This window comes from Nelumbo nucifera, chromosome 3, assembly GCF_055504915.1.
Source record: "Nelumbo nucifera cultivar China Antique chromosome 3, China Antique-T2T, whole genome shotgun sequence".
NCBI classification, from domain to species: domain Eukaryota; kingdom Viridiplantae; phylum Streptophyta; class Magnoliopsida; order Proteales; family Nelumbonaceae; genus Nelumbo; species Nelumbo nucifera.
The window spans coordinates 17,019,036-17,045,466 of NC_142651.1; the positions used below are offsets into that span (position 1 = coordinate 17,019,036).

General features: G+C 38.8%; 1 protein-coding gene across 3 annotated transcripts in view; it reads right to left on the bottom strand.

The window, feature by feature from the left end:
- Positions 1 to 26,038, bottom strand: part of EMB2773 (PHD finger family protein) — a 57,062-nt gene extending 31,024 nt beyond the window's left edge. For 2 of the 3 annotated variants that reach the window (XM_088899920.1, XM_010261085.3), the window contains exons 1-15: positions 25,562 to 26,038; positions 25,231 to 25,340; positions 23,367 to 23,503; positions 23,185 to 23,284; positions 22,844 to 23,100; positions 17,616 to 17,723; positions 17,332 to 17,443; positions 5,782 to 5,878; positions 5,481 to 5,667; positions 4,958 to 5,389; positions 4,355 to 4,887; positions 4,066 to 4,276; positions 3,928 to 3,978; positions 3,660 to 3,818; positions 3,396 to 3,563 (exon numbers count right to left, since the gene is read on the bottom strand). In XM_088899920.1, the coding sequence (XP_088756046.1) occupies positions 3,396 to 3,563; positions 3,660 to 3,818; positions 3,928 to 3,978; positions 4,066 to 4,276; positions 4,355 to 4,887; positions 4,958 to 5,389; positions 5,481 to 5,667; positions 5,782 to 5,878; positions 17,332 to 17,443; positions 17,616 to 17,723; positions 22,844 to 23,100; positions 23,185 to 23,284; positions 23,367 to 23,503; positions 25,231 to 25,340; positions 25,562 to 25,812 (2,913 nt within the window). In that variant the 5' untranslated portion in view covers positions 25,813 to 26,038. The remainder of the gene's footprint in view (positions 1 to 3,395; positions 3,564 to 3,659; positions 3,819 to 3,927; positions 3,979 to 4,065; positions 4,277 to 4,354; positions 4,888 to 4,957; positions 5,390 to 5,480; positions 5,668 to 5,781; positions 5,879 to 17,331; positions 17,444 to 17,615; positions 17,724 to 22,843; positions 23,101 to 23,184; positions 23,285 to 23,366; positions 23,504 to 25,230; positions 25,341 to 25,561) is intronic. The other variant, XM_010261094.3, reaches the window with a different exon arrangement.
- Between the last annotated feature and the right edge of the window lie 393 nt (positions 26,039 to 26,431).

Consider the following 26,431-nt stretch of genomic DNA (forward strand, 5'->3'; position numbering starts at 1 on the left):
CAGTTCTGAGGGTTTCTCAAATCTGATAATTCCGCCCAAAAAGCCACCCGAAAACTAGAAACAACAGGACCATAAATGTTTGTGACTTGAATAAGTTTTCCATCTTGTAGTTTCAGCCTTAGAGTGATTGAGAAAATACCAATTCTGCAAGAAACCAAAGAACAGAAAGTGGGGTCCCAAAGGCTCACAATTCCACCAGCACTCCCCGAGGCAGCCAAGGCCTTCCATCTGACCTGGCCCTCCCCCCAAACACTTCGAATTGTAGCAGCATCAACCCATTCCAGCTTAGTTTCTTGGAGCAAGACAATCTTGAAATTCTACTGCTTCAAAGAATCACATACCATCATCCTCCTCCTTCCCGACCCCAGCCCTCTAACATTCCAAAAAAGAATTTTCACTTCCATAAGAAATAACTAAAGAAAATGACCCACACCTCACATCTTCTTAGACCCCCTTGCAGCCCCTTCATTGCTCCCCGCCTTATCATTCAGACATCCCTGGCCGTCTAGAGTAGAAATCCGTTTCTCGTCTAAGTCCCCCTAAAAAAGACTTGCAAACTTCAGTAGACCCATATCACCCACATTGCAACCACCATCATCATTCACACTTCCAATAAAGATACTGTCGTCTGAACTCTCATCCAAATCTTCATCGTTTACGCTACAGAGCACCCAACCTTCATCCAACTCCTCCCTTTCTTCATTTCTCTCTCTTGCATACCTTGGGTTCGGTTTCTCTAAGGAGCGTCACACTGAGCTAAGATTGTCAAGATTTCCATGGGGCATCCACTGTAGAACACTCTGTTTGTCTACTCTCCGCCGCTACAACTTCTCATCAGCAGATCTCGCCATTTTAGAAGATGATAGACCCAAAAAACGCTCTACAACCGATGCTTGTTCCATCCCCTTGCCCCGACCCACGTGAGTTTTTAAGTTATCACGTGGGTCTCTAATATTGCTCCCCGGTTTAGTGATCACCCCGCCCAACACCTTAATCGGTTCGGACCAGGCATTTTGGCTACTTTTTCCACTTAACTTCTTCGCCACATCAGCAAAAGAAAGGCGGCCCACCCTAACTGTGTTTTAATTCAAATAAATTTGAATTAATTTCCTTTACAGGCATGCTTGTCGTTTGGTTTACCCCAAACGACTGATTAAATGCTAATTTAGGTTCCCCCTACAGCTCCTTTTTGCACCCCACTCTCTTTCCTCCACGTGTCCACCACCCTTCCATCTCACCTTCGTCTTCAACCTTGGGAGTTCTTCCCCACCACACCTGTTCAACTTCTGATGCCACCCACACCTTATACCACACACCATCGGAACAGATTTCAAAGAACCTGGGCAATTTCTCGTGTTTGATTCCGGCGACCTTAATCTCAACAGCACCCAAATGACTTTTGTTAGCCTGCAACAGCACCCCTCCGAAGCTCTGAACAATTTGTTCAAGAACAGAGTCCCGCCAGAGGTTGAAAGAAAGGCCAATAAGCTTCAATCCGGTGCACCCATCTTGAACTGCAACTTCATTACAGCTTGGGCTCCAGTTTTAGACCTGTATAAGGCCTCCATCCACAACCACTACTTTGAAGCTCAACTCCTGGTCGCCTGCATCAAGAACGGCCTTAGTTTCTGTAAATGGGAATAGCATTGCTTCATTACCAATGCCTATCACCCCTGCAATTGCATTCAATACTTCCTTCCAATCTTTAACTCCCTTATCAACCACTAACACCATTCTTTTTTTCCACTCATCTGTCCCTACTCCTACCCATATTCTCTGGTGATTAGAAGAGCATACAACCACCAAACCAAGAGGCCCAGAGCCTTGCATTTTTACACTCACAGTAGTCTCAATCATACATCCCTCCTCCTGAGTCTTCCTGCCTTGATCCTTGGGCTTCAGACCAGATGCCTTCACTTCCTCTATCTTCTTTCTAGCCGAGGCAACAAGGAAAGATTCTCCTCCACAAAAGCCAACCACCCTCTCTGCTTTTTCCCTTCCGGCACACAAACCATTTGTTTTCCATTTCTTCCAAAAAACTCAGTCACAGTTATGAACCAACCTTTGTTGGTCCTTTTCAATTCAATTGCAAAGGTCTTACCAGAAACTGACAAAGAGTTTTTCCAGCCTTCCTCCTTACATGAGTTAATAGCACCATCAACAAAACCTTTCACCCATACTATGACCTCCTTCGTTACCAATAATGTCGACCTATTACTCTCTCTGATCTTCAAGACACCCTTTCCTTCTTCAAACTTAAAACTCTTTGCTTCAATCGATAGCTGAGACCTCCATCTTCCAACTACTGTAAAGTCCTTCTCACCCCTCTCACCCATAGTGCTCACTACACCAAGGAAAAATAAGGTGAAGTTGAATTTTGATGGGAGTTCATTGGGTAACCCAAGACCTTCTGGAGTTGAAGGGAGCATTCAGAAATGGTGAGGGTAGACTGATTGCACTATAATAGGTGTGGATGACTCACTATGAGCTGAGATTAAGGCCTTGCTTCAAGGTTTGAGGTTGGCTAAGCAGTGGGGACTCCACAATCTTGAGGTGGAAGGAGACTCCAAGTTACTAATAGGATGGCTGCAAACAAAAAGTTTGAGGGTTTGGACTTATAGACAGCAAATGAGGGAAATTTCTTGCTTGACAAGGGAAGTTAAGGCACTCTTTAAATGGACCAGGAGGTCAGCCAATGGTTTAGCTGATACCATGGCAAAGCAAGGAGCCTTTAGGGGTAATCTGTTTTGGGCTGTGTTGTAATCTTTGAGATAAACTTCAGGGTCAACACTGTTGTGAATGGTTGACATTTGTACGCCTTGATCTATCCTTATTAATGAAAGCTACCATTTCCAATAAAAAAAAAAAGGTGAAGTAGGACTAACATTGTGTGTTTCCAAAAACAGTTGGTTTGGCGAAGGCCAAAATCATGAGCATGACTATAAAACTGTATGTTATGAAACATTTTGATTTGGAAGCCAAGTGGATGTTTTGAGTCCTGAAATTCTAGTCACATTCTTCTTTTGCGTTTCTGTGCAAGTAATAAATTAACTTCACAGAAGCTCCCTTGCACTAGAAATTGAGACTGTGTACTGAAATACTTCATACTAGGTTACTGGTTCACATACCTAGGTAAAACAAAATGGAATTAGCAAACATTTAAATAATTCAACCCTGTTTCATTGAAATTATAACTTTTAGTTCAATACCGATCTTGATACATCATAATACAACTCAGCTTATAATTCAACTAATATTTTGACTAAAAAATGATACAGCCACCATCTCTCTCCATCAAGATTACTTCTACATCAGGGCATTTTAGTTTAGAAAAACAAATGACAAAAGTAAATTAGCACTGCAAAAAGGAACTGTTTGTTTGTTTGAAGACGAACCTGAATACTGGATTCTTCATCACTGACTCGAGAAATAATCTCAATGCAAGCAGTAGTAAATTCTGAAAAATTAGCACTAGAAATACACATATCCCTGATAATCTTGATAGCTCGTTTGCGAACACTCACTCCCGTATCTTTTATCCTCTCAGCAACCTTTTCAAAATACTAGAGCCATAGGAGGAAAAAACTTTAATTAAAAATAAAAAACCATGTTGATAACAAAAAAAAGGAGAGAATGACAATAAGTTTGGTTTCAGATACCTTCAAACCAACATCTGGATGTGAAGCAATATGCCTACCAACAAGTTCCAGTGCAGCCTCCCGTACAGAGATCGCAGAATCACAGAACCTTCCTTCAACAGCTGATTGGACACGTTTATCACACAAAACCTCTGGATCGGCTTCAACAATCATGCTAACCTGTTTCAATTATTAAAGTAGTAATGATGCTAATAAGCCATAAATAGGAATCTGATTTTCTGCCACATGCATCAGAATGTATTTAGAAGGATAATGAATTCCTGCTTACCGCACGTAATGCCTTCGCCCTAATTATGGGAGAGTTCTCCCTCAAACTTGCCTGATGTCAGAACATATGTTAAGAATTAAGAAGGTTTTAGATAACAACTAAAGACAACAATGTAAATATAAACTATATTCTACTTACCAGAAGCATGCAGAGGATTTTATCAAATCCTCTGGAGAAAGAATTATTTTGTCCCAACACTAAGGATATCTTTTTGACCGAGTCTCTAGTTAACGAAGAAGAGACTGTCCCAAAGTCCCGCACAATATCTTTTGCCTTAAGTCTACCAAGGTAGTAAACAAACCTCTCCTGAGATCTGGGATCATCTTTGTACCATAGGCAAAGGTAAAACCTGCAAAGAACAGCCTTATAGCATCAAAACAACATAGTAAACATGGAATTACTTCAGAAGTTCAACTGAGAAACAAACCAGCGAGCAAAAAGGTGTATGTCATCTGTAGAACCAGCTTCATAGAGGTAATTCAAGAGCATTTGTTGAACAATCTCCACTTTGGTAATCATTTCTGAAGCTTCAGAAGTTCTTTCCGACACCAACTCATTCTTCTGGGTATCATCCTTGGACTGTGATTTGCAGTATGATTGCAGAACGACCAATTGCTTCTTACAGAGACAAAATTGGCAGCACCAACCACGAGCAGGAACTTCATGCTCTGCAACTCCCATACAATCTGTATGAAACAATCTTTGACAACCATGACAAAGGTACAACATTTTTCCACCCCTTCCATCAAGGCAAATAGAACATACATCTTTCGGATAACTGTCATCATCTCTGTTTCCGCCAACCAATTCCTGTAAAATCCATAACTTATCCATGTGGCATAGAACAGAATCACGCTTCAACCTTGCAGCAACTGTCCCAAGAATGTCAATGGCCATGGACCGTGCAGAGATATCCTTTGATTTCAGTCCAGCATTCTGGAGCAGTAGGACACACAGAACCTGCAAGTAACACTATTAACACAAAACCAATGTAAAACACTTGATTATGTATTTTGTTGAGAACTATCACCTCAAGAATAGGAGCAGAAGCAGGATATTCGGGCAAGTTCAATGTTGTCAGTAAATCCATAACAAGATTCTCCATAATCACTTTCAACTCAGATGCATCCTGGGTTTTCACTGTTGTAAACCGCTGAAGAACACGAGTCCAGAAAAGGCAGCAACCCTCTGTAGCAGCTTCATGGCATTTTGTTGGATAACTAGGATCAAGAGAGGCTTCTAAGATTTGACTTCCAGTTAATGGTTGCCTTAACGCTTCAGGAAGATTTGCACTGCACTGAACCAACTGAATCAGCAAGGCTGTGATCATCTGAATCTGCCTCTGCTCTTCATCAGGTAGATGGTAAGCTCGCAGTGCACGTTTTGAAGATGGTAGCTTCCAGAGAAGTTGAAGTGTTTCATCTATTAAAAAATTCCTATGCTGTGTATATGAAGAATACACCTGCAACCAATCATGAAATATCGAACTAAATAAGAACATAGAGATTGGCATAACAGACAACTGGTCAACGAAAAATCACATAAATGCATACCCCGCAGATTAAACTGATGGCCTTCAATTGCAATAGCTGGATATTATCAACTAAGAAGGTTCCAAAGCTCGTTTTCATTAACTGCAGAATGCAACTATCTGGTAGGCGTTCTATTAATAAAAAGTCCTCAAGAAAGCCAAGAATTGTACAAAGTTTCTGGAGTATTGAATTAACTGCAGCAGAAACCCTGACAACATAACAACAGAGAGTAATGAGAAGATAACTCATTTGGGTTTACAAAGAAAAGCTACATGATCTAAAAACCAAATCAAACAAAAAGAGGCAATAGTAATAACCACACTTGTTCACTGTTGACTTCTTCATTTTAACACTCCTAGAACCACGGCGCTTCTTGCTCACTGAACCAAATTCAGCATCAATCTCTTCATCATCAACTTCTGGATGGAAAAAAAAAAAAGTGATGATAAGCTTATCCAATCAATATGTCACAAAAAAATACAAGACAAAAGGCAGTTGTAAATTGTAATATCACATGAGCATACCAATAAAGAGGATAAAACAAATAAATGAATGCTAATCTACTAGATCATAGCACAGTTAAGTGATGCCTAAGTTGTGCCCAGGCAACACCTACACAATAAAACACTCTTGAAGTTCATTTTATGGGGATGCATCAAATTATATAATGTAGTAGCCAGCTAGGTGACAAGGTGTAAAGCTTGGCATGCCAAATGACAAGACAGTCACCATAATTCCCCAGTTCTAACATAATAGCATGGTTGTTGATACACCCACTCAACTGGTTTATATACTTACTGTAGAGGGTTAAGACAAAAGGGTTCTAAAGCATATGAAGTTTTGAGAAAAGGAGAGAAGAGAGTGCTTCACAACAAGAAAATATTTTCATTTTGTACAAGGTTCATCTTTTTTCTATTAAAATACTGCTGATATACGATGTGTTTGATGGTCACATGATACAAATATAAGTTATCTTACCTGATCTATGTATTTTGAATAAACTTGTGTATTTCTACACAGGTACTTTTCATTTTGTAATGCTTTTTACCTTTGTTTGTTGATGTGTTTCTATATAAGAATCAATTGTATTGTATTATATTGTACAGACTACTTACATGACTGGAAGTGTCATTGCCTTTTGAAATTGATGATTTGGTGTGTCCAGTCCACTGTCCACATTATTGCCTATTTTTTGATGAATCTAGAATAATAGAAAAGGATAAACATGATCCATGTCAATCATGGAAGTCATATTAAAAATCCCGGCCTTCTTTGTTGGAATCTGTTATTGACACCTAAGCACCCAGGCAATAAGGCACTCGTCTACATCAGCTAGACTTTCATATATGCATAGACAACTTAACTCAATAAAGCCTTAATCCAAACTATCAAGGTACATGAACCCAGCCTCACCATTGCACTCTATCAAGAGACATGTCTTACGTCAACTAGCAAGTCCTTTGATCACTGCTTATTACTCTTTAGCCCATGTCTTCTTTGGCCTTCTCCAATCATTGCTCTTTTAGAGCCTTCTAACTGTCGGTCATTCCATTTCATAGGAAAAACCATCGGCCATCTATGCACATGGAAAAAAAACATCTCAGTCAATGTATCCTCATTCAGTCACCTGTTTGACCAATCTCAAGCCATTCCTAATGCATTCATTACTAATTTCATCATTTCCAATCTTAACCTTCATTCATTTGTAGAATCATTATTTCAATCATTCGTTTTTGGACATGGCGTTTCCTAATTCCTAACACACTGAACCACATGACACTGCTGTTTTATGGTCATCTTATAAAGTTTTGCTTTTAATATAATTGGCATACAACAACCATACAACTTAGATAAATCATTTTGCTCGCCCTGCTGTTGTTTTTTTGAGAAAGGTAAAAATTTCATCACTGACGATATACAATCGCAAAACTTCCATAAAATGGGTGACTGTACATTTATACAACAAGACAAGAGAAACTCCTTTTCTAAAAAACAAATAAACTTAGCTAATTCAGCCCATCAAAATATGAGCAGAAATAATATTGCTAAAAGGAGACTCCCTAAATTCATTTAAAACTGACAACCAGGAAAACAAATGGAGCAAAACACCTTCCTTATCACTTCATCTTCCTGGGCTACACTATTGTGAATACCATCTGATATTTGTCCTTCCAAATAGTCCAGATTACATCCAAAGGAATGGAGAAACAAACCTACTTGCCTATCCACTTTAACCCTTTTAATAACCCTGGTATTCAAAACTTCCTTTATTGATTTCAAGGAATACAAATTGATATTGAGTTCTTTGAAAACATTGCACCAAATTCTCCAACTTTTTTTTATCAATAACTGAAATTCATTAATAAATCAGAAAAATGGAAGATACAAATAAGGAGGAGATAAACTCTCTTAACTCCCCCGGATAGAAGCAAGAAAATGGATTACAATAGAGCCCAAAATTAGTGTTTATTCCCACCCCTTGTTTAGCTAAAGCATCAGCCATGGAGATGGCATCCCTCTTCACCCAATTACGCTTGATATCCAACCCATGTGTCAAATGTCTAAATTTCCTTTTTTTTCGTTTATGTAAGCCCACCATCCCCTCTCCTCTTTTTGAAGCCAGACAATAACCAACTTAGAATCACCTTCATTTTTTTTTTTTTGATAATTGAACTTAGAATCCCCTTTAATTAGCACCTAAGAAAGGTCAAGCTCTTTCGTTTTCCTAGCTCCTTCCAACACAGCAAGGATTTCCACCCTTAATGAATCACCAATACCAATGGGAGCAGAGAAAAGAGCCAAAAAAAAAATTATAGGAAACGGTAACTTTCATTAGAGAATTGAAAGGATTACAGACTTACCACCCACAAAATGGATGAAAAAAAAAAAAAACAACTTACAAACAAGCCCAAAACAAAGCCTCCCTAGTAACTCCTTACTTAGCTAAAGTATCAGCCATTCCATTTGCTGACTTTCTTACCCATTTAAAGTGCACCCCACTCTCCTTGCTAAGCTAATAATTTCTCTTAGAGGCTGTCTAAGAGACCAAACTCCCAAGTTTCCAGATTACATCCACCCTATTACCAGCTTGGAGTCTCCTTCCACTTCTAACTGTTGCATTCCCCATTGTTTTGCCAGTCTCAAACATTGAAGTAAGGCCATTACTTCAGCCCTTAATGAATCTCCCACCCCAACTGGGCCCTAGTATAGGGCCAAGACTTTTCCTTCCTCATTTCTGAACACACCCCCAACTCCCGACTGACCTGGATTACCCAAGGAGCTTCCATCAAAGTTTAGCTTCACCCTGAGCTGAGGCGGTGGTACCCAACTTTCTTGTACCACAAGGGAGGGAGGAGAAGATACAACTATAACACTCCAATTTCTAATTAAGTCAACTGAGGAGAAGTCCTTGAAGAGATGATTTCAGCCAATGCATAACCTTGATGGTGACAACCTCAACAAGTGCTTCCTTGGATTTTTCTTGCCCTAGGAAGATCCTATTGTTACTCTCTTCCCAAATTGACCAAAGGATGGCTGCTCTTGTTTTTCTCCACATTACTCTGCCTCTTTTCCTTGGTTGTCAAAAGAAGCTAGAGTCAAAAAGGTTCAGCACACCCGAGGGGGGATTCCATCTGCAACCAAACAAAGAAGAGAACCAATCCCACAAATAAGAAGCAAAAGGGCAAGAAATCAAAAGATGAGTCGTCGTCTCACCATTTCTTAAGCAAAGGTAACATACATGTGGGGAAAGACACTAGTCTAGCCTTTTTCTTTGAAGTACATCCATAGTATTGATCTTTTGAAGAGCCACTTCCTAGCAAAAAGCCCTAACCTTAGGCGGCATAGGAGAATGCCAAACTCCTTTAGCAGGAAAGGAGACAGACACAATAGAAGACTAAGCTAAGGCGTTGAAAAAAGATGAACAAGAGAATGTTCCTGAAGAATTTCCAAATTTTACTGTCTGGGTAGGAAAGACCTAGGAAAATTGAACTCAACACAGTGAACAACTCATCTGCAGAAACCACTTCTAAATCCCTCAACCCTCTTCCCAAACCCAATCCAAAGTCCCCTTAGACATACGAAGTGAGGAGATGGTTTTGAATTTATTTAGGGAAAGAGAATACATTATCGGGAATCTATCCTTAAGGGGGGTGTTCCCAAGCTAAAGGTCCTCCCAAAATAGAATTTTATTACCTAAGCACACATCAAATCTGATGAAAGGCTGAAAGGAAGGCAAGACTCCAGCAATTGCTTTCCAAGGGGAGAAATTTGAAGCCCTAGGGTCGACACTAGCATCCCATCCATTAGCTGCCATCCCGTGAATACTTTCCACCACCAAGTGCCACAACCTGTCCTACTCCAAAGGAAATCTCCACAACCATTTTCCTAACAAAGCTACATTGATATTGCCAATGCCTAGACCCCCCTGCTTCCTTTTTCCTAGAAACTACTTCCCACTTCACTAAATGGTCTTTTTTTGAGTCAACCAGTTCCTACAAAAAGTCTCTCATGAGCTTTTCTAACTTATTGGCAACCTTGGTAGGAAGCATAAAGGTAGACAGAAAATACACAGAAAGGTTGCCCACAGTGGACTTGATTAAAGTGATTCTACCCCCTAGTGAGATATAATTTCTCTTCCACCTTGCTAGCTTCTTAGTGAATCTTTTCCAGACTGGGTACCAAAAGCTTTCTATTCTAGGATTTACCCCCCAGAGGCAGACCTAAATATACTAGAGGCCAACCACTTACATCGCAACCTAAAGCCCTAGCCACCAAATGCACCTCATCTTCTCATAAATTCACCACCGCTACACAACTCTTGTTCCAATTGATTTTCATATTTGAGACTCTCAAAATGCATCACCACCAATCTCAAATTATCCATCTCTTCAATTTCCCCTTCACAAAAAAGAATGATATCATCCACAAATTGTAGGTGAGTGACGATCACTTGTTGCTTCCCAACTCTCCAACCTTTTAGTAGATTTCTTGAATCAGCCCTAGAAATCAAGACACTTTGGACATCCACTACTAAGGTGAAGAGGAAAGGTGACAAAGGGTCTCCTTGTCTAAGGCCCCTCTTTGCAGGAAAGAAGTCCCTAACTACTCCATTCATAAGATTGAGAAGTGACAAGAGGTAATACAACCCTCCATCCACATACACCATCTCTCCCCAAAGCTTCTATTCCTCAACACTTCTATCAAGAAATCCCAATCCACCAAATCATAAGCCTTATCTAGGTCAAGTTTACAGAACAAACCCCTTTCTCATTTTCCCTTTTTTATAATCCACACATTCATTGGCTATTAAAATATGATTAATAATTTGTCTCCCTTTCACAAAGGCCCCTTGATTCGATGAGATTAAGGAAGGGAGGACTTTCTTGAGTCTTAGTGCAAGAACTTTAGAAAATATCTTATACACTACCAATCAGACTGATAGGTCCAAAGTCCTTAGGTGGCACCTTCTTAGGGATCAAAGCTATGAAAGTAGCATTTGCACCCACGTTTATTTTTCCTCTTCCAAAGAATTCCAAGAAAACCTCCACTAGATCATCACCTAAGATATCCCAACAGTCTTGATAAAAAGCCATAGTGAATCCATTCGGGGCCGTGGCTTTTGATCTTTCCATAGAGAAAACTGTATGTTTCACTTCTTGAACCTCAAATGTTCTTTCTAGGGGTTCCAACAATTCCCTTTCTCCAATATACCACTCAAAGTCGGTTAAAGTCTCTCTTACTCAACTGGGTTATCATAAATGGATTTAAAATGCTCCACAAAAGCTTTTGCAATCTCTTCCTCCCTCTTGTCAGCACTACCCCATTCCATTCCAAACTTTCAACTATGTTCTTCCTCTTTCTTCCACTTGCCAAACTACGGAAAAATCTTGTATTACCATCTCCTTCCTTCAACCACTTGCATCTTGATTTTTGTCTTCAGCTTATCTCTTATTTTCTGAGAATTTCCTCCAAATCTTGTTTCAACTTCCATCTCTCTTCCCTTTCTTCAAGCCTCTATCCCCTCTCTACCTCGGTAGCATCAAGTTCTTGAGTCCTTTTAATAATAGCCTCCTTTCTGTTTTCTTTTTTTTTATCAATAACACCAACTTCATTAAATTAAAAGAAAAGAGGGAATATGGATACAAGAGGGGAGATAAAATATCTTAGCTCCCCAAAAACATAATACAAAGGGAGTACAAAGAGAAAAAATTAAAAACTAGCCCAAAATACAAACTCCCTATTCACTCCTTGCTTGGCCAACACATATGCAAATGAGTTGGCACTCATCTTCACCCAGCTGTACTGAATCTCAATGTCCCTACCCAGCCATAAGAACTTTCTTTCTCTGTTTTCAATTCTACCAAACTCTTCTTTGTTCCAAGCTTTGATCCTGGCTTTTAGCTTGTGTAACTTCTTATAAAATCTATATCACTTCCATCTACACACCACCTAATCCCTTTTGATCAATACACCACCTAATCCTCTCCCCACCATTCTTTCACTTTCTTTTGGAAGTCTGGATGTAACAGCCACATGTTTTCAAATCTGAAAGGGCAAGGTCCTCCTCCTAGTCTGTCTAACTACACAATGATCCGACGTAGGTCTAGGTAGTGCCCTCATCACCAAACCACCCCATACTTCCTCCCAATTTGAAGAGAATAAAAATCTGTCTAGTTTACAACAAAGCGGTTCTTCCTGAAAATTTGACTAGGTAAAATCAACTTGCACCAACGACAGCTCCCTCAATTCAAACGAACCCACAAAATAATTGAACTTCCTCATACTTGAGATGATCCTATGGTAGAGACAAACCTGACGACATTAAAATCCCCTCCCAAACACCATGGACCCTCCCACAATCCCCTTATAACCGCTAATTCCTCCCAAAACTCCTCCCTTTCTCTATACGAATTTGGCCCATAAACATTTGTTAAAGCCCATTCCAATCCATCAACTCTTCTTTTGAATTTCACTATAACTGTATAGTTACCAATTAATTCTTCTATACAATCCAAATCCTCGTTTTTCCAAATTGTCAAAATACTCCCTGAGCCCCCCCCCCAAGTTGTGCAAAAGCCCAACTCAGTCCTCTAGCTAACCAAATACTTCTCACCCATCTCCTATCCACCTCTGATAGTTTTGATTCCTGAATCAACACAACATTTGGCTTTTCTTTTCTGAGCATTTCCCTTATCACTCTTCTCTTCTTGGAACTCCCCAATCCCCTTACATTCCAACTAATAATCTTCATTGAGAAACAACTTATGAGCAATCCTAGACACCACCTTTTGCTAACCTGACTACCTTCCTTTTCTCCCAAAACACCCCTTATCATAGTCCATTTCACATCTCAATCTCTCCACTTCACTCAATTTCTTCTACCTCCTTTTAGGTGTCCCTCCTTCAAGCTTCTTCTTAGATTTATCTTGCTCTTCCGCTCTTTTCTTTTTTTGACTTTTCTCCTCTTTGTCGTTTTTTCACCCATTTTTACCCTTTCTCCCTCCCTTCCACTTACCTGGGAACTAGGAACTAGAGTGTCACCATCCTGTTCCTTTTCAAAATTCTCCCCTAATTCCTCCTCTACCAAGAATCTAAAGGTCTGCAAGATTAATCCCCAAATGCTTTCCCCTTCATCCACAGTATCATTCAGAGCCTCCACATCCTCTAAAGCCTCTGTTACTTCTATTGAATCACTAGGGCAGGCAGCTTCCGGAAGAGTGTCACTAGGATAGGCAGCTTTTGGATGAGTGTCAGCTTCACCTGCGGGCTGAGACAAAACAACAACTGGGGAAGGGGGCAGATTAGTATCAAAAACTCGAGGAATACAAGAATCAAGACAAAACATACTAGAAACACCAAAACCTGAAATGTCACCAATTCTGTCTAGGTTTTGAGGGAGTTTGCTTGGAGAAGTCTCCTCAAGATCAACATATGTTGCACTTACAAGGGAACGAGGAGTGATTGTTTCTTTGCCATTTGAATTGGAAGAAGACATACTCGAGCAAATGACACCTTGACCTTGATCTAGATGCGTAACAGGTTCTCTTAATTTGCCCAAGGCGTTCACCTCCCTCGAAGTACCGCCTCCCATTCCCAAAATATTGACATCCTCATCCCTGAAAACACCTCCAATACCTTCACTACTACCATCAAAATTCAGCTTGATGAACCCATTAGTAGGGGGAGGTCATGTAGACACAACTAACTCTTTCAATAGCTCAGAAGAAGCCACTTCTCTCCACTTCCGCCTTAAATCTACCACAAAAATTCCATCAAAAAGATTCACAGTTTTCACCCAATGGATCACCGTAACTAATAATGACGTCAGTTAGGCACCCACACTTCTTTCTTTGCCTTCAAACAGCCTTTGATTTCTCTCTTCCCAGACAATCCAACAAAGCCCTACGATCTTTCCTCTAACAATTTCCCAACAAACTCTACAATCTTTCCTCCCTTCCCCTGGCTCCCACAAAAAGTCCCTCATCAATAGGGGTGGCCATGAGCCGAGCTTCTCACGAGCTATTTGAGCTCGGCTCGGCTCAATTTAAACCAAGCTTCAAGCCGAGCTCGAGCCAGATATTTGCTAATCAAGCCAAGCTCGAGCCCAATGAAGCTCGGCTCGTGAGGCTCACGAGCCTAGTATAATAAATAAATTATTTTTATTATATATATAATAACATTTTTATTGATAATATTTCTATTTTTTGTATATAAAAATAATTTTCATAATTATTTTTTTGTATGTATAATAATAAATATTTTTATAATTCTTTTTTGTATGTAAAATAAAAAAAAAATTATAATTTTTAGTTTTTAGAAAAAGTTTAGCTTGCAGTCGAGCTTAAGCTGAGCCGAGCTTGAACTTGCGAGTGCTTTTGAACCGAGTCAAGCTTGAACTCAAGTCTCTAGCTCGAATCAAACTCGAGCCTAACACTTCCTATGAACCAAGCTCGAATAGTCAAGTATTCGGCTCAGCTCAACTCGAATCCACCCCTACTCATCAATTTCTCAAGCTTCTTGCTAACTCACCATGAATTCTAAAAATAGACGTGAAATAAATCAACAAATTGGCAAGAATGGACTTAATAAGGATGGTCCTACCCCCCAAAGATAGATAGCTCTTCTTTCAAAAAAAGCCAATTTCTTAGTTAATTTCACCACCATTCGGTTCCAAAAGTTACACCCCTTTTCATTATACCCCAAGGCCAAGCCCAAATAACTCATAGGCATATGATCCACCTTACACCCCAACAAATCAGCTCATTCAGTCACTTGGTTATTGCCCATGTTCAATCCCACAAGACAACTCTTATCCCAATTCACTTTCAAATTTTGGCATCCTCTCAAACAAAAATATGATCCACTTTAGACTCCTCACATATCTCTGATCACTCCAATCATAGAATAATATTATGTCAACAGCAAATTGAAGATGGTGCTTGGAATCTCCTCTTTACCAATTCTCCAACTTCTCATCAAACCTCTAGCATCAGCCCTAGAAATCAGTCACCTAAGCACATCTGTTGTCATAGTAAAAAGAAAGGCGGATAGAGGGTCGGCCTACCTAATTCCCCTAATAGCTGGAATGTGCTCCACCATAGCCCCATTAACCAAAATTGAATAATGAGCAGACTTTATACAACCCTAAATCCATCTACACCACCTATCCCCAAACCCAAAGCTCTTCATTACTTCCAACAAGAATCCCTATTCAACCAAGTCATAAGCCTTTCCCAGAATCCCCAACTTGCAAACCAATCCCCTCCTTCCAAATCTTCTTATTTCCTCAGCACATTCGTTGGCAATTAATATTTAATCGATAATTTACCTATCCTGAACAAAGGCCCCTTGAAAAGGAGAGATCAAAGAAGATAGGACAACCATAATCTTGTTGGATAGCACCTTAGCAATGATTTATACAAGCTATTGATCAAACTGATTGGCCTAAAGTCCTTAGGGTGCAACGCTTCAAATTTCTTGGGGATTAATGTGATAAAGGTGAATTAAGACCTAAATTGATTATACCGCACCCTAAAAAATTCATTGAACACCTTCTACAAATCATCTTTTAAGACTTCCCAACAATATTGATAAAAGGCCATCGTAAAACGATCAAGACCCAAAGCTTTGGATCTATCCATAAAAAACACAATCTCTTTTATCTCCACCAACTCAAAGTTCCTCTCCAAACAAGCCTTAGATTCCTCAACTTAGGCCAATCCAGACCATCTAGCCACAGTCTATTATCCAACGGTCTCCTAAACAACGAATTGAAATGATCCACAAAAGCTCAAGCAATCTCATTTTGGTTATCCAAAGACACCCCATCCACCAACTTAGAGACAAAATTTCTTCTCCTTTCCCCATAAGCCAATCATTCCTTGATTTTTGTCTCCAACTAACCTCCTTTTTTTTATTTCTTTTGAAGGGCTACACAACAGGGGGTAGCCCATCCCCCAACCCAGGTGTAGGCGGGATTCAATCCCAAGTCTTTGCTACGACCAGCAAGAGACCTTACCAACCAGTTGGTTGGCACCTTGCCCCTTGTCTTCTTAAATTCCACCTTCCCCCTTGTCTCTCACATCAAATGAGCCTGAAATTTCAACTCCTTTATTTTATTTTTCAACTCCTTCAATTTCTAATGAAATTTCATCCTTTCCCATCTAGCCCTTGGATTACACCCCTCCCACCATTCCTTAACATTATCCATAAAACCACTAGAACAAAAACACATATTTTCAAACCTGAAAAGAGTCGAAGTGTCAAACCTATACCACCCAAAACTTCCTTATGTATCATAATCAGCCAATGATTGGAGGTGACCCTTAGAAGTGCTCTAAAAACTAGATCACCCCAGTGCTCCTCCAAATCCACAATAAACAAGAATCTATCAAGTTTGGAGCAAATTGGATTAGCCTGCAAGTTGGATCAGGTAAAGGAATTATAAGCTAAGGGCAATTCTTTGAGTTCAAAACCATCCACAAATTGATTAAACCTTCTCATGCTAGTTCTTATTCTCTGTCAAATTCTCCAACTAATCACTATGCTCTAAATTTATGACCAACATCATCATGTTTTGCTCCATCATGATGTATAATTGATCTAAGGTAATAAAAATAGTTGGTTCAAGTGCCTCCTTATCAATAATCTTAATTGCTAGTACTGTTTCTATAGATAAAATATTGTTTGGGCTATTGCCTTTACAACTATGGATAATGGATCAGATATCATTATAGAAATGCCATCATATAGTGAGCAATGATTCAACAAAAACTTCTTCCTTCTCCAAAACAGGATCACCTCCTTTCATAACATGCCCCACTATTACCTTACCCAGACAAACAAACATTTTGCCTAATTCCAATTGCCATGTTCAGTTGAACCAAATCCACCCCTCAATCTTTGTTATACACTTACAAATCAAGCCGACAATCAGAATATTTTCCTTGCTACACTCTCTTATATACTTTTTGGAATTTTTAACATGGACCTGGACCACATAACTCACTCTCAAAACAAGAAAAATACTTGGGTCATATGAACCAATTTGTGGTTATGTCAATGCTTCTTCAATTGACAACAATGAAGACTCTTTATACAGAAGTTCCATGCTGATGTCTAGATCATCATCTGTATTGCAGCATAAATCCACTGCCAACCTTCCTACCGTAACCTCAGCAAGCTCATCCCATATATCTCCTCTATCTTTTGGTTCGATGATATAAACTCTATAACTCAGAGAAACCATTCCCATCTCAGATTCCACTTTCACTGCCATCAGTAAGTACCCTAGGATACATGAAAGAACATGGTGCATATGTTACAAGATAAGACAATTTTGAATATTCATTTAAGAAGGGAAGAAGCATACCTTCAACTGTCCCATTTTCACTTGGTTTATGCAAAGCACGATATGATGGATCACAAGCTGACATGATGCCCATGATCTGATGCCTAGAGAAGTCAAGAATCCTTTCAATAACCTGATATCAATAAGTTATATTAATTAGATCCGACAAAGTTCCAATAATCCTCTGAATCACAGGATAATTAGCATGCACCAATAAGACATAACTTAAGTTGACAAATGGCCTAACCTACAGTCCCCAAGAAAAAGCTAAAAGAAAGGAAAGAAAGAGATTTGAGCACACAAACCTCTTCTTTATAGATCTGCTTTGGCATATCATGGTTAGACATTACAGCCAATGCTGCATGAATGCACTCCAGAGCACAAATAATTGATGATACAAGATCTGAGTCAGACTGCAATTAAAACAAGGTTTACTAATAAAATAGAGAAAGAGGCACAAACTTCACTGTTGCTGCACTCTAAATATAAACATAAAGCTTGTAATATAATTCCTGAGGTTCAGCTCTCGATTATATAAACATCCAAAATTAATTACTTAAATGTTTTTAATAAAAAAAAATCAGTAGGCTACAAAAGACAGGAGATAGGCATTAATTAAACATGGTGATGTTACCGAGTTACCTTAATTTACCATGGGCTATACCAAGGTGGACTAGGACTAAGGTAATTTTTCATAACTGCTAACTGTTCATCAATCAAACAAAATTGCATTAATCTACAAGCATGAAAGCTCAATTTTGATCATTAAATCCAACAGGCAGAATTCAACTTCAACTGTGCATGGTAAAACTCCAAATCTTCAGTCCATAAAACAGAAAGCATCCCACAGATAACAATTACTGGCTGCAAATACAATTTGAAATAATATATACATATGTATCTTAGCATACAAAAAGATGCAAGAAACAATCCTTTGCAGCTGGTGCTTCACACATCATTGCAAAAAGGGTTTATTTTCTTTTTTTCTGTTCCAGTTACTCAACCTTTCTCGTTTACACAATTCTTTAACAGTGTTTCCAATGGTATATCATTTTTATAAACCTGTTATACATACACACAAAATAGGACAAGTATAGGAGAACAAGGCATCCTTAATAATGAAGACACCAACAGAAAAGGAGAGAGAAGAAAAAACAAAAAGAGCTAGTGCTTCATTATCTACTCCCAATTTCAACTTCCCTCCTCTAGGCAAAGAACCATGGTAAGAAAAGTGAGAAGTCCCATTTACAAATAGTTACATGATCTGTCCTCTAATGTGATAACAAATACAAAAGAAAAAAGAAAAACATGAATAACATCTCACAATGTACTCTGACTCCCTCCATTCCCAACTCAACTTCCCTTCCAAGGGCAGAGAACCATGGTAAGAAAAGTGACAAGTCCCACAGATCTAGAGAAAATATACTGTAACCAAACTAATAAAGAGATGAAATTAGTAACAAATAAGGAGAAGTCAAGCAAAATGACTTAGCTCTTAGAATCTCCAACAGGAATGAGGAGGGAGGGAGGCAAGAGAGAAATTATTTATTAAAAAATAAAATAATAACCAGATGCCCAACATCTATGTCTCTAGAACTCCTAAGCTGGCTTCCCCTTCCCAAACTGATCTCTAATTGAATTTTAGGCAACTTAACCAACTAAAACATAAAAGAAGCATACATCTAGGTCTCATAACTCTTCCCAACTGAGCACTCCATTGATTTTAGGTAGATTCAAACCAACTAAAACAAAAGAAAGTAGCATACACCTAGGTCTTGTCTTTGGGATTATATAAGGTTGAAAGAAAAAATTGAAAACCAAAGAACCAAGGTTGACTACACAAGAAGACCTAAACCATGATTAAAATCAAAAGAAAAATGTGTAAAACAAAAAAAATACAAAAATTGATATGACATCAAGGTTGAAAGTCAAGCTTTTACACTTTAGGCCAAAAGAAGGCCATGGATGCTTGAACAACTGGCATGTGCAGCTGCACACTTCACTTGCCTAAGGGATGAGGTACAAGCTTTTTTTTTTTTTGATAAATGAATGAGATATATTAATCAGCAGAGGAGAATAGTACAATGTCCCAAGGAGAGGCACGAGATGCAACCTCTCCTGGTTGGTTAAGTACAGCTTCCACTATATTATAACAACTTACAAAGTAGCACAAAAAAGGACCTCCCTGGATACCCCCTGTTTAGCCAGAGAATCAGCCATAGTATTAGCTGACCTACTTACCCATTTTACCTCAAATCTCATGTTCCTAGTTAACCACTTTACTTTTTTGATGAGGCACAAGCTTCACAAGCACAGTTCTTTTAATAAACACATAGCCATATCAAAATTCTCTTGTTTTATGATTCAACATGTCTTTTCTGTTTAATAAGGCTATTTTGGGGCCAACTTGCAGTATTGTTCTACTATTGTAACAAATATAATTTCAGTATTTTTTTTCTTTTGAATTTCCCTTCTTTCTTTCTAACAGCTTGAATTTTCATATTTTTCCCTTCAAGTCAAATAGCATGGTGTTTATCCCCTCACAACTCACTAGTGTGTCCTGTGCAAAGCCAATGGTGAGACATGTTATCACTTATTAATCTCATCCCAATAAGATTGTCACTAGTCCTCTTTGGTCTCCACCAGATTTTTTTTATCAGCAAAGAAGAATTTTAATTGAAATCAGAGTTAAAAAGTTTTACAACTTTGTGTATGGAATTAGAGCTCCCACACTATTCCACATTTCTGTCCCTCTTTACATTGCAGCCCAAAACAAGTTGGTCTCCACCAGATATTGGGTTCATCAAGCTCAACTTTGATGAAAACAGTATGGGAAATCCAGGTATTTCAGGTATAGGAGGTGTTTTGGGGACTAAAGAAGGCAAATCAATTGCCTTGTATTCAGGCCCAATCAGTGTAAAAGACAAAGGGCAAGGTATATGAATATTTTTTTGATAAATAAGAGGCAAGGCATATGAATATTAGAAAACTAATTATTTAAGGAGATTTCAAGTTGGTTGTGGGTTGGCCGCAAAGTGAGGAAGCCAGATTGTGGAACTACAACAATGAAAGAAAGAAGTTTAAATGCAGCAGTGATCTGGACAATTTGGGAGGAAAGGAAATCTTTGAAGGCAAGGAAAGAAGTAAAGAAGCTGTGATTGAGGTGATTACTCTCAGAGTAGCACATTGGGGAATAATTGCATGTTCTTCATCTAGAAGAAAGATTGTTTATGAGGCCTGATCTCCTCCATGTGTTGGGTGGAAGAAATTAAACTTTGATGGTAGTTGTATGGGCAATCCTGGACCATCAGGTATTGGTGGGGTAATTAGGGAAGAAAATGGAAACATTCTAGCTTTGTACTCAGGTCCTATTCAGCATGGAGATGTGGTGAGATCAGAATTATTGGCAGCAGTCTATGGAGTAGAGAAAGCTAAAGAAATGGGGATTACTAAGCTGATTATTGAAGGTGATTCAAAAGTACTTGTGGGCAGGTTGAAAAAAGGGGAAGGAATCATATGGAAGTTAAGGAATAAATTCAGGAGATACAAGCAGATTTCTAAAGATATGATGATCCAAATAAGATGGATTAGGAGGTCTGCAAACAGTTTGACTGATGGTCTGGCAAAGCAAGGAACTCAAAGACACTCTATGTTCTGGGCAATTCTGTAAATAGTGAATAGTTTTTTTCTGGGTGAGCTTTGTTTTTGTGCCCACAAATCTTTGTTGTACCTCTTTTTTAATCTAATGAATCAATTTTGTGTTGCTGATCAAAAAAAAGAAAGAAGTTCAAATGGCTGACACAAGATATGGAAGTGAGGTTGCAAGGGGTTAAAAGATGTGTAAATTCTTTAGCTGATGCTTTGGCTAAATAAGGGGTGGGAAGAAATCAATTATTTTGGCATAATTTAAAGATAACAAAGAGTTCTTCGGGGAGAGAATAAGAGGGTTAAAATATCTAGGATTTTATTTATTATTTGTAGTCACTCTTTATTTATCTCTATTTGGTCAAAAGGCTCAGGCCCCAAGATTTGAGGCATGTTGCAGACAAGGAGCACATGAGATAACCCTCATTTACACTTCATTTATACTGCATACCTAATCAACATCTTTGTTGCACCCAGACTGGGCCACTGTCAGCCCAATACCAGCCTAACCCAAATCCTTTGGGTTTAGGCTGAAACAAGAAATAGCTCAAGTCACTCTAATGGATTTGGGCCAGGAATGCAGCTGGCAAAAAACTCCTAATAAACAACACAGGCACTTAAGTTCAGATAATACTGCAACAGATGAATTTCTTTTTTTTTCTTACCCTTATTGGAGTTAACAATGTGGCTTCCCCTTGTGTACATTCAGGTGTCAAACTTTCCCTCCAAAATAATCCTCTTTATGTGCAAAGCCTACCTAGACAAAATCCTCAGCATCAATCATCTAATTTCAAGAGCAAAGACCTATAAAATTCTGTGTTTCTTTTACGAAGTTAGGAAGGGGTAGTGGCACATCTTCTCGCCGTTCATGATTATTCTTCCAAAGACTGATCTCACTTCAGAAAGCTTTTGGGGCATCAATGGTTATCCTTATGGACTAGTCAGCTCTTGCTGACACATGCCTACCGAAGGGATTCAGTAAAATGCATAACATCGTTTGGAATTTAGCACATTTAGCCATATGTGGAGTTAGTGGAGTGAAAGGAATTAGTGTATTTGAAAGCAAAGGAAATTAAGAGCAGGTGGTAATTGGGAAAGTGGAGCATCTAGTCTGTCTTTTGTGCTTCCACCACATTGTCCAATATTAAGTGACTTAATCCTGTCCATATTTCTAACTGTTGGAATATAGCATTTGCAAAAGTTGTTTTCTCTGATTGGTGGAGTAGACGTTTAGGTGTACATCTCATACATGAGCTAGAAAGTCATCAGCTTGTGACTTCTATAAACGGACATAACTTCTTTGATACAGGAATGAAAGTGATACTTTTTTTTGAGAAGGAAACAACCAATGCCTTGTTAAGAGAAAAAGAAAAAAGCAGGAAATATGACTTATTCCATTTTTAATATCAAAAGAAACAATTGGATTTACTCTATTGATTTGGAGTAGGTGGTATAACTAATTCAATACTGTACCCTGGCTCTAAAGTGAGATGAAGCTATTAAAAAAACAAAGTTAGAAACAAACTTTGGCAGTCTTTTCCATGAGACTTTCATATATAGCTTCTTCATCCTCAGTAAACATATCAAATAAAGCCATGTTAACATGCAGCTACAATTCAGATTTCTAAGGGCAAAATTCCTTTTTTATTGGTTAAGGGCAATGGTTCTTATTCAGATTTATGTTGAACAGCCAAAGCTTAGAGTAAATGTGAGTACAGAAATATTCTGAACTAGTTGAAATGCATGAGCTAAAATGAAATATAAATGAATCAAAGGAAGCAAAACTCTAGCAAATCAGGAAAAAATACACACACACAACTTCTTAGGTGGTGTACAGTGCAAACTTTAGACCAAAGAGGGCATCCAAATACAGCAATAACAAACTTACACTTTCATTTTCTTCGATAGATAAACCTTCTGCTCGGCGGATTTGACGATCTATTATAATTAGAAGTCTAATAAGAATATCCGCAGGAACCAAGTGTAGAATTTTCTTTGCCCGGATAGACATAACTTCATTTACAAGCACTTTTACATCCGCAAGAGGTAAAGAAGGCCACTCTGTTTCATCCTGATCATCATTAAGGAACTCTGCTCTCCCACATAGGTCCTCCAACAACTCACAAAAGCTCCCAATTATGCCATCTAAAAATTCATTTCCTTGATCCTTAAGCCAAAAGTGCAAGAAGAAGAAGAAGAAGATGAAACCAATAAATCAAATAGACAAACCTTGAAGCTCAATAGGATCTGGTCCAGCTGATAGAGTTACATCTCCACCCCCTTTTTTCTTAACTTTTGGTTTTCTAGAAGAAACTGAGGGTGGTGCCTCCTGCAACTCCAATTTGTTTCTAAGTTTAGGAAACAGAAGGAACCAAATCAAATATGTGCTGATAAGCAAGAAATATACATACATTACTAAGATTCCCGCCGATGTGATGACTAAAACCTTCTCCGTGCTCTCTTTGGACTTGACTAACAACAGGAACATTTGGTTCAAAAGGTTTCTTTTCAGATACCAAGATATTGTAGTTAGCCTCCTTGATAAGACCTGAGAAGCTTGAACAATACAATACATAATAAGCATAATGCCAATTCTAAACCAACTAAATAAAATAAGACATTAGAACATGAGAGAAAGAAAAAGCAACAAAAAGAGAAGAAAAGTGTATACAAAATCCAGAGTTATGAATTCCATAAGGTCATAAATAAACGCCAGCCCAAATAAGAACAACAATCTAACATTGCTCTTCCATTTTTTTTTATAAGTGAAAATTCATTAAGGTTTCATTAAATCGGTAAGGATAAGCAACTGTTACAAGCTTCCCAGAGGGAGGCACGAGTTGCAGCCTCACTCTTAAAGAAAAAACAGTACAAGAATTACAAATGAGCCATTCATCAAAAAAAATAAAGAATTACAAATGAGCCCAATAATACTGATCCCTAATTACCCCTTGCTTAACTAAAGAACCAGCCAAAGCATTAGCCTCCCTCCCCACCCATTGCTCTTCCGCTTTTTTCCATCAAACCTAATATTCTGTGGTTTTCTTAGGTTATCCAGGAAACCATTTCCAATTGATAATTCTCTTTGAAAGTCTTGGGTGGTGAAGGAGAAAAAGAATGGCATAAAGAGGTAAAAAGAGTAAATGAACAAAAACTACAAAGTATAAACTATGGAAGAGAAGGCTCAAGACTAAATTTTACAGTAAGTGACACTCCCCTTGGCAACAAATCCCAGCATCCCCTAAGCTCCAACATATGACCAAAAGGAATTGATAGACAATATGCACTTCAAGCTTATATCGTATATAATGCTCATCCAAGTCATCAACTATCCAATACCAGTAGAACCAATGAAATATGTATTGCCTTCAAAAACGTTATTCTACAGTACAAATCTGGCTGAACCAGACTCATCAATAAAAGTATTCTCTAAGTCCAAATCAGAAGCACCAGTATAGAAAGAATTTCCAGCTTCAATAATCTCACCAAGGATGCCTCTAAACATCAACCTAATATTCAAATGGCAGCAAATCCAAATCCACTCTACCAGAAACTGGATGTCATCAGCAAATGACATATTTGAACGTGGAGAAACAGTTGCCTAAATATCAATCCCCTTTATTTATCACTCAAACTTTTCCCATCAAACAAGTTTGGAAGTTGGAACACCACTAAAACAGTCAAGGGTAAAGGTGAAGCCTGAGACTGTGGAAGAGCCTGGGCTCTAAAAATTGGCCATCAAGATAAAATATTTCTGGCATAGCAGACTGTCCAACTTACTCTTCTCAGCTCTTTTCACCCTAAACTAAGAGGTGGCATTCACTTTCTCTAAGTAGTAGGTCAAATGCTCATGTTCACTGTTTATCAATAGATTATAAGAAATTTGTTCGTTAGCCAGCATGTAATCCAGGGTTAAGCATGCCAAAGCACCTGATCCCATAATACAATACGCATGCATTTTATTATTTTCCCCCTCTAATTTCCATATCTGTCTCCAATCTCCATAACATCTTGCATTGACAGCAGTAACATCCAAGGAGAGAATGCGTGTTACTGCTGAGTTTCTCTCTATAAGTGGGTGAAGATAATCTTTGTGATCCCAACGGGGGAAATCGCATGCCCAACCCGAGTCCAGCACGGAAAAAAGTTCTATACCCGTTAAGGATGTGATGAAAACATAAAGATGGAATGACTAACTTCAAATAGCTAATTTTTGCAAAACTCAGGATTGAGTAATGCACAATAGAATTTTAAATATAGGAATACTATCGTTACCTGGAACGGAGTAACCAAATGCTTCAGAGTTGTATCGAAGAACTTCATTGTATAGGCTTAAAGGTTCTGCAAATCCGTAGGGCGACGAACTAACATCATCTCTAATGTTTCTGCAGATAAAACTAGGATTACACTAAAGGCAAACAACAAAAAAACAACAAATAATAACTTAGCCGGCATAAAGTGCACTCAAGCCCTCACTGTGCGTAAATTTAGTGTGCATTTTCAGTTAAGACAGTCCAATTCCCTTGTATGGTCAAAACCTTGAAGCTCGCATACACTATTAAGCTTTAAACTTTAAAAATACATATAAATTCAGGGGAAAACTTACAGGTAAGAAACGTCAGTGTCTCTAAGTAGATCAGCAATCTTACTAGCCTGAGCAAGAACATCTTTCCTATTCAACGACCGAGCACTGCTCTGGTCATCCAACAGTCGAAGCTCCTGATCAAGAGCGCCACAGAACACCGGAAGTGACGGCAATGGCAGGCAAGGCGCTACCTCCGAATGTATAGTATTTGAAAGCCGGCACGCCTTCTCCTGACCGAAACCCCCGTAATTCCAACCGTCGGCGTTTGTCATCGATTAGGCGACGTAACAATACACACATGAGCATCGATTCGAATTCATAACCATCGAATTCGAGCAAGAAACGCAAAAATTCGGGTACTTCAACAGGAAATTAGGGTTTCAACAGTGGGATTTAGAACACGGAAAAGCCCTAAACGGAAGAAGTGTAGACCAGAAAGAATTTGGTGAGACGCAAATGGCGGGGAAAGCGGGAGAAGAAAAATTTTGGGATATTTCGGCGAGAGGATTTGCCGGGCGGTGGATTTTACAGCTTGGTAGGGAAGTCTACGTTTAAAATTACTAATATACCCTCAAAGTTTATCATAATTACGGGAATTTGTGGAACTCCTTGCGGCGTGTTTAGTTTCCGATGGAAACTATCCTAGCTGGGCTGGGGCGATAAGTAATTGAGTTTGAGTTGAGGCTTTGAGCTGAGCGTAGTTCGGCTTCGGTCGTCAAAGGTTGTCTTTCCAAGAGAAGAAATGTCCCGAGTACTCCTGAGTTTTGAACTTTTGATTCGTGGCAGCTCGTCAATACTTGTACTGCAGTAGGGTATTAGGATTCCGAATCTTCTACGGTTCTCGGACAACACTAGGGCAATTATGGATATGCCACGCCATCCTAACGTAAC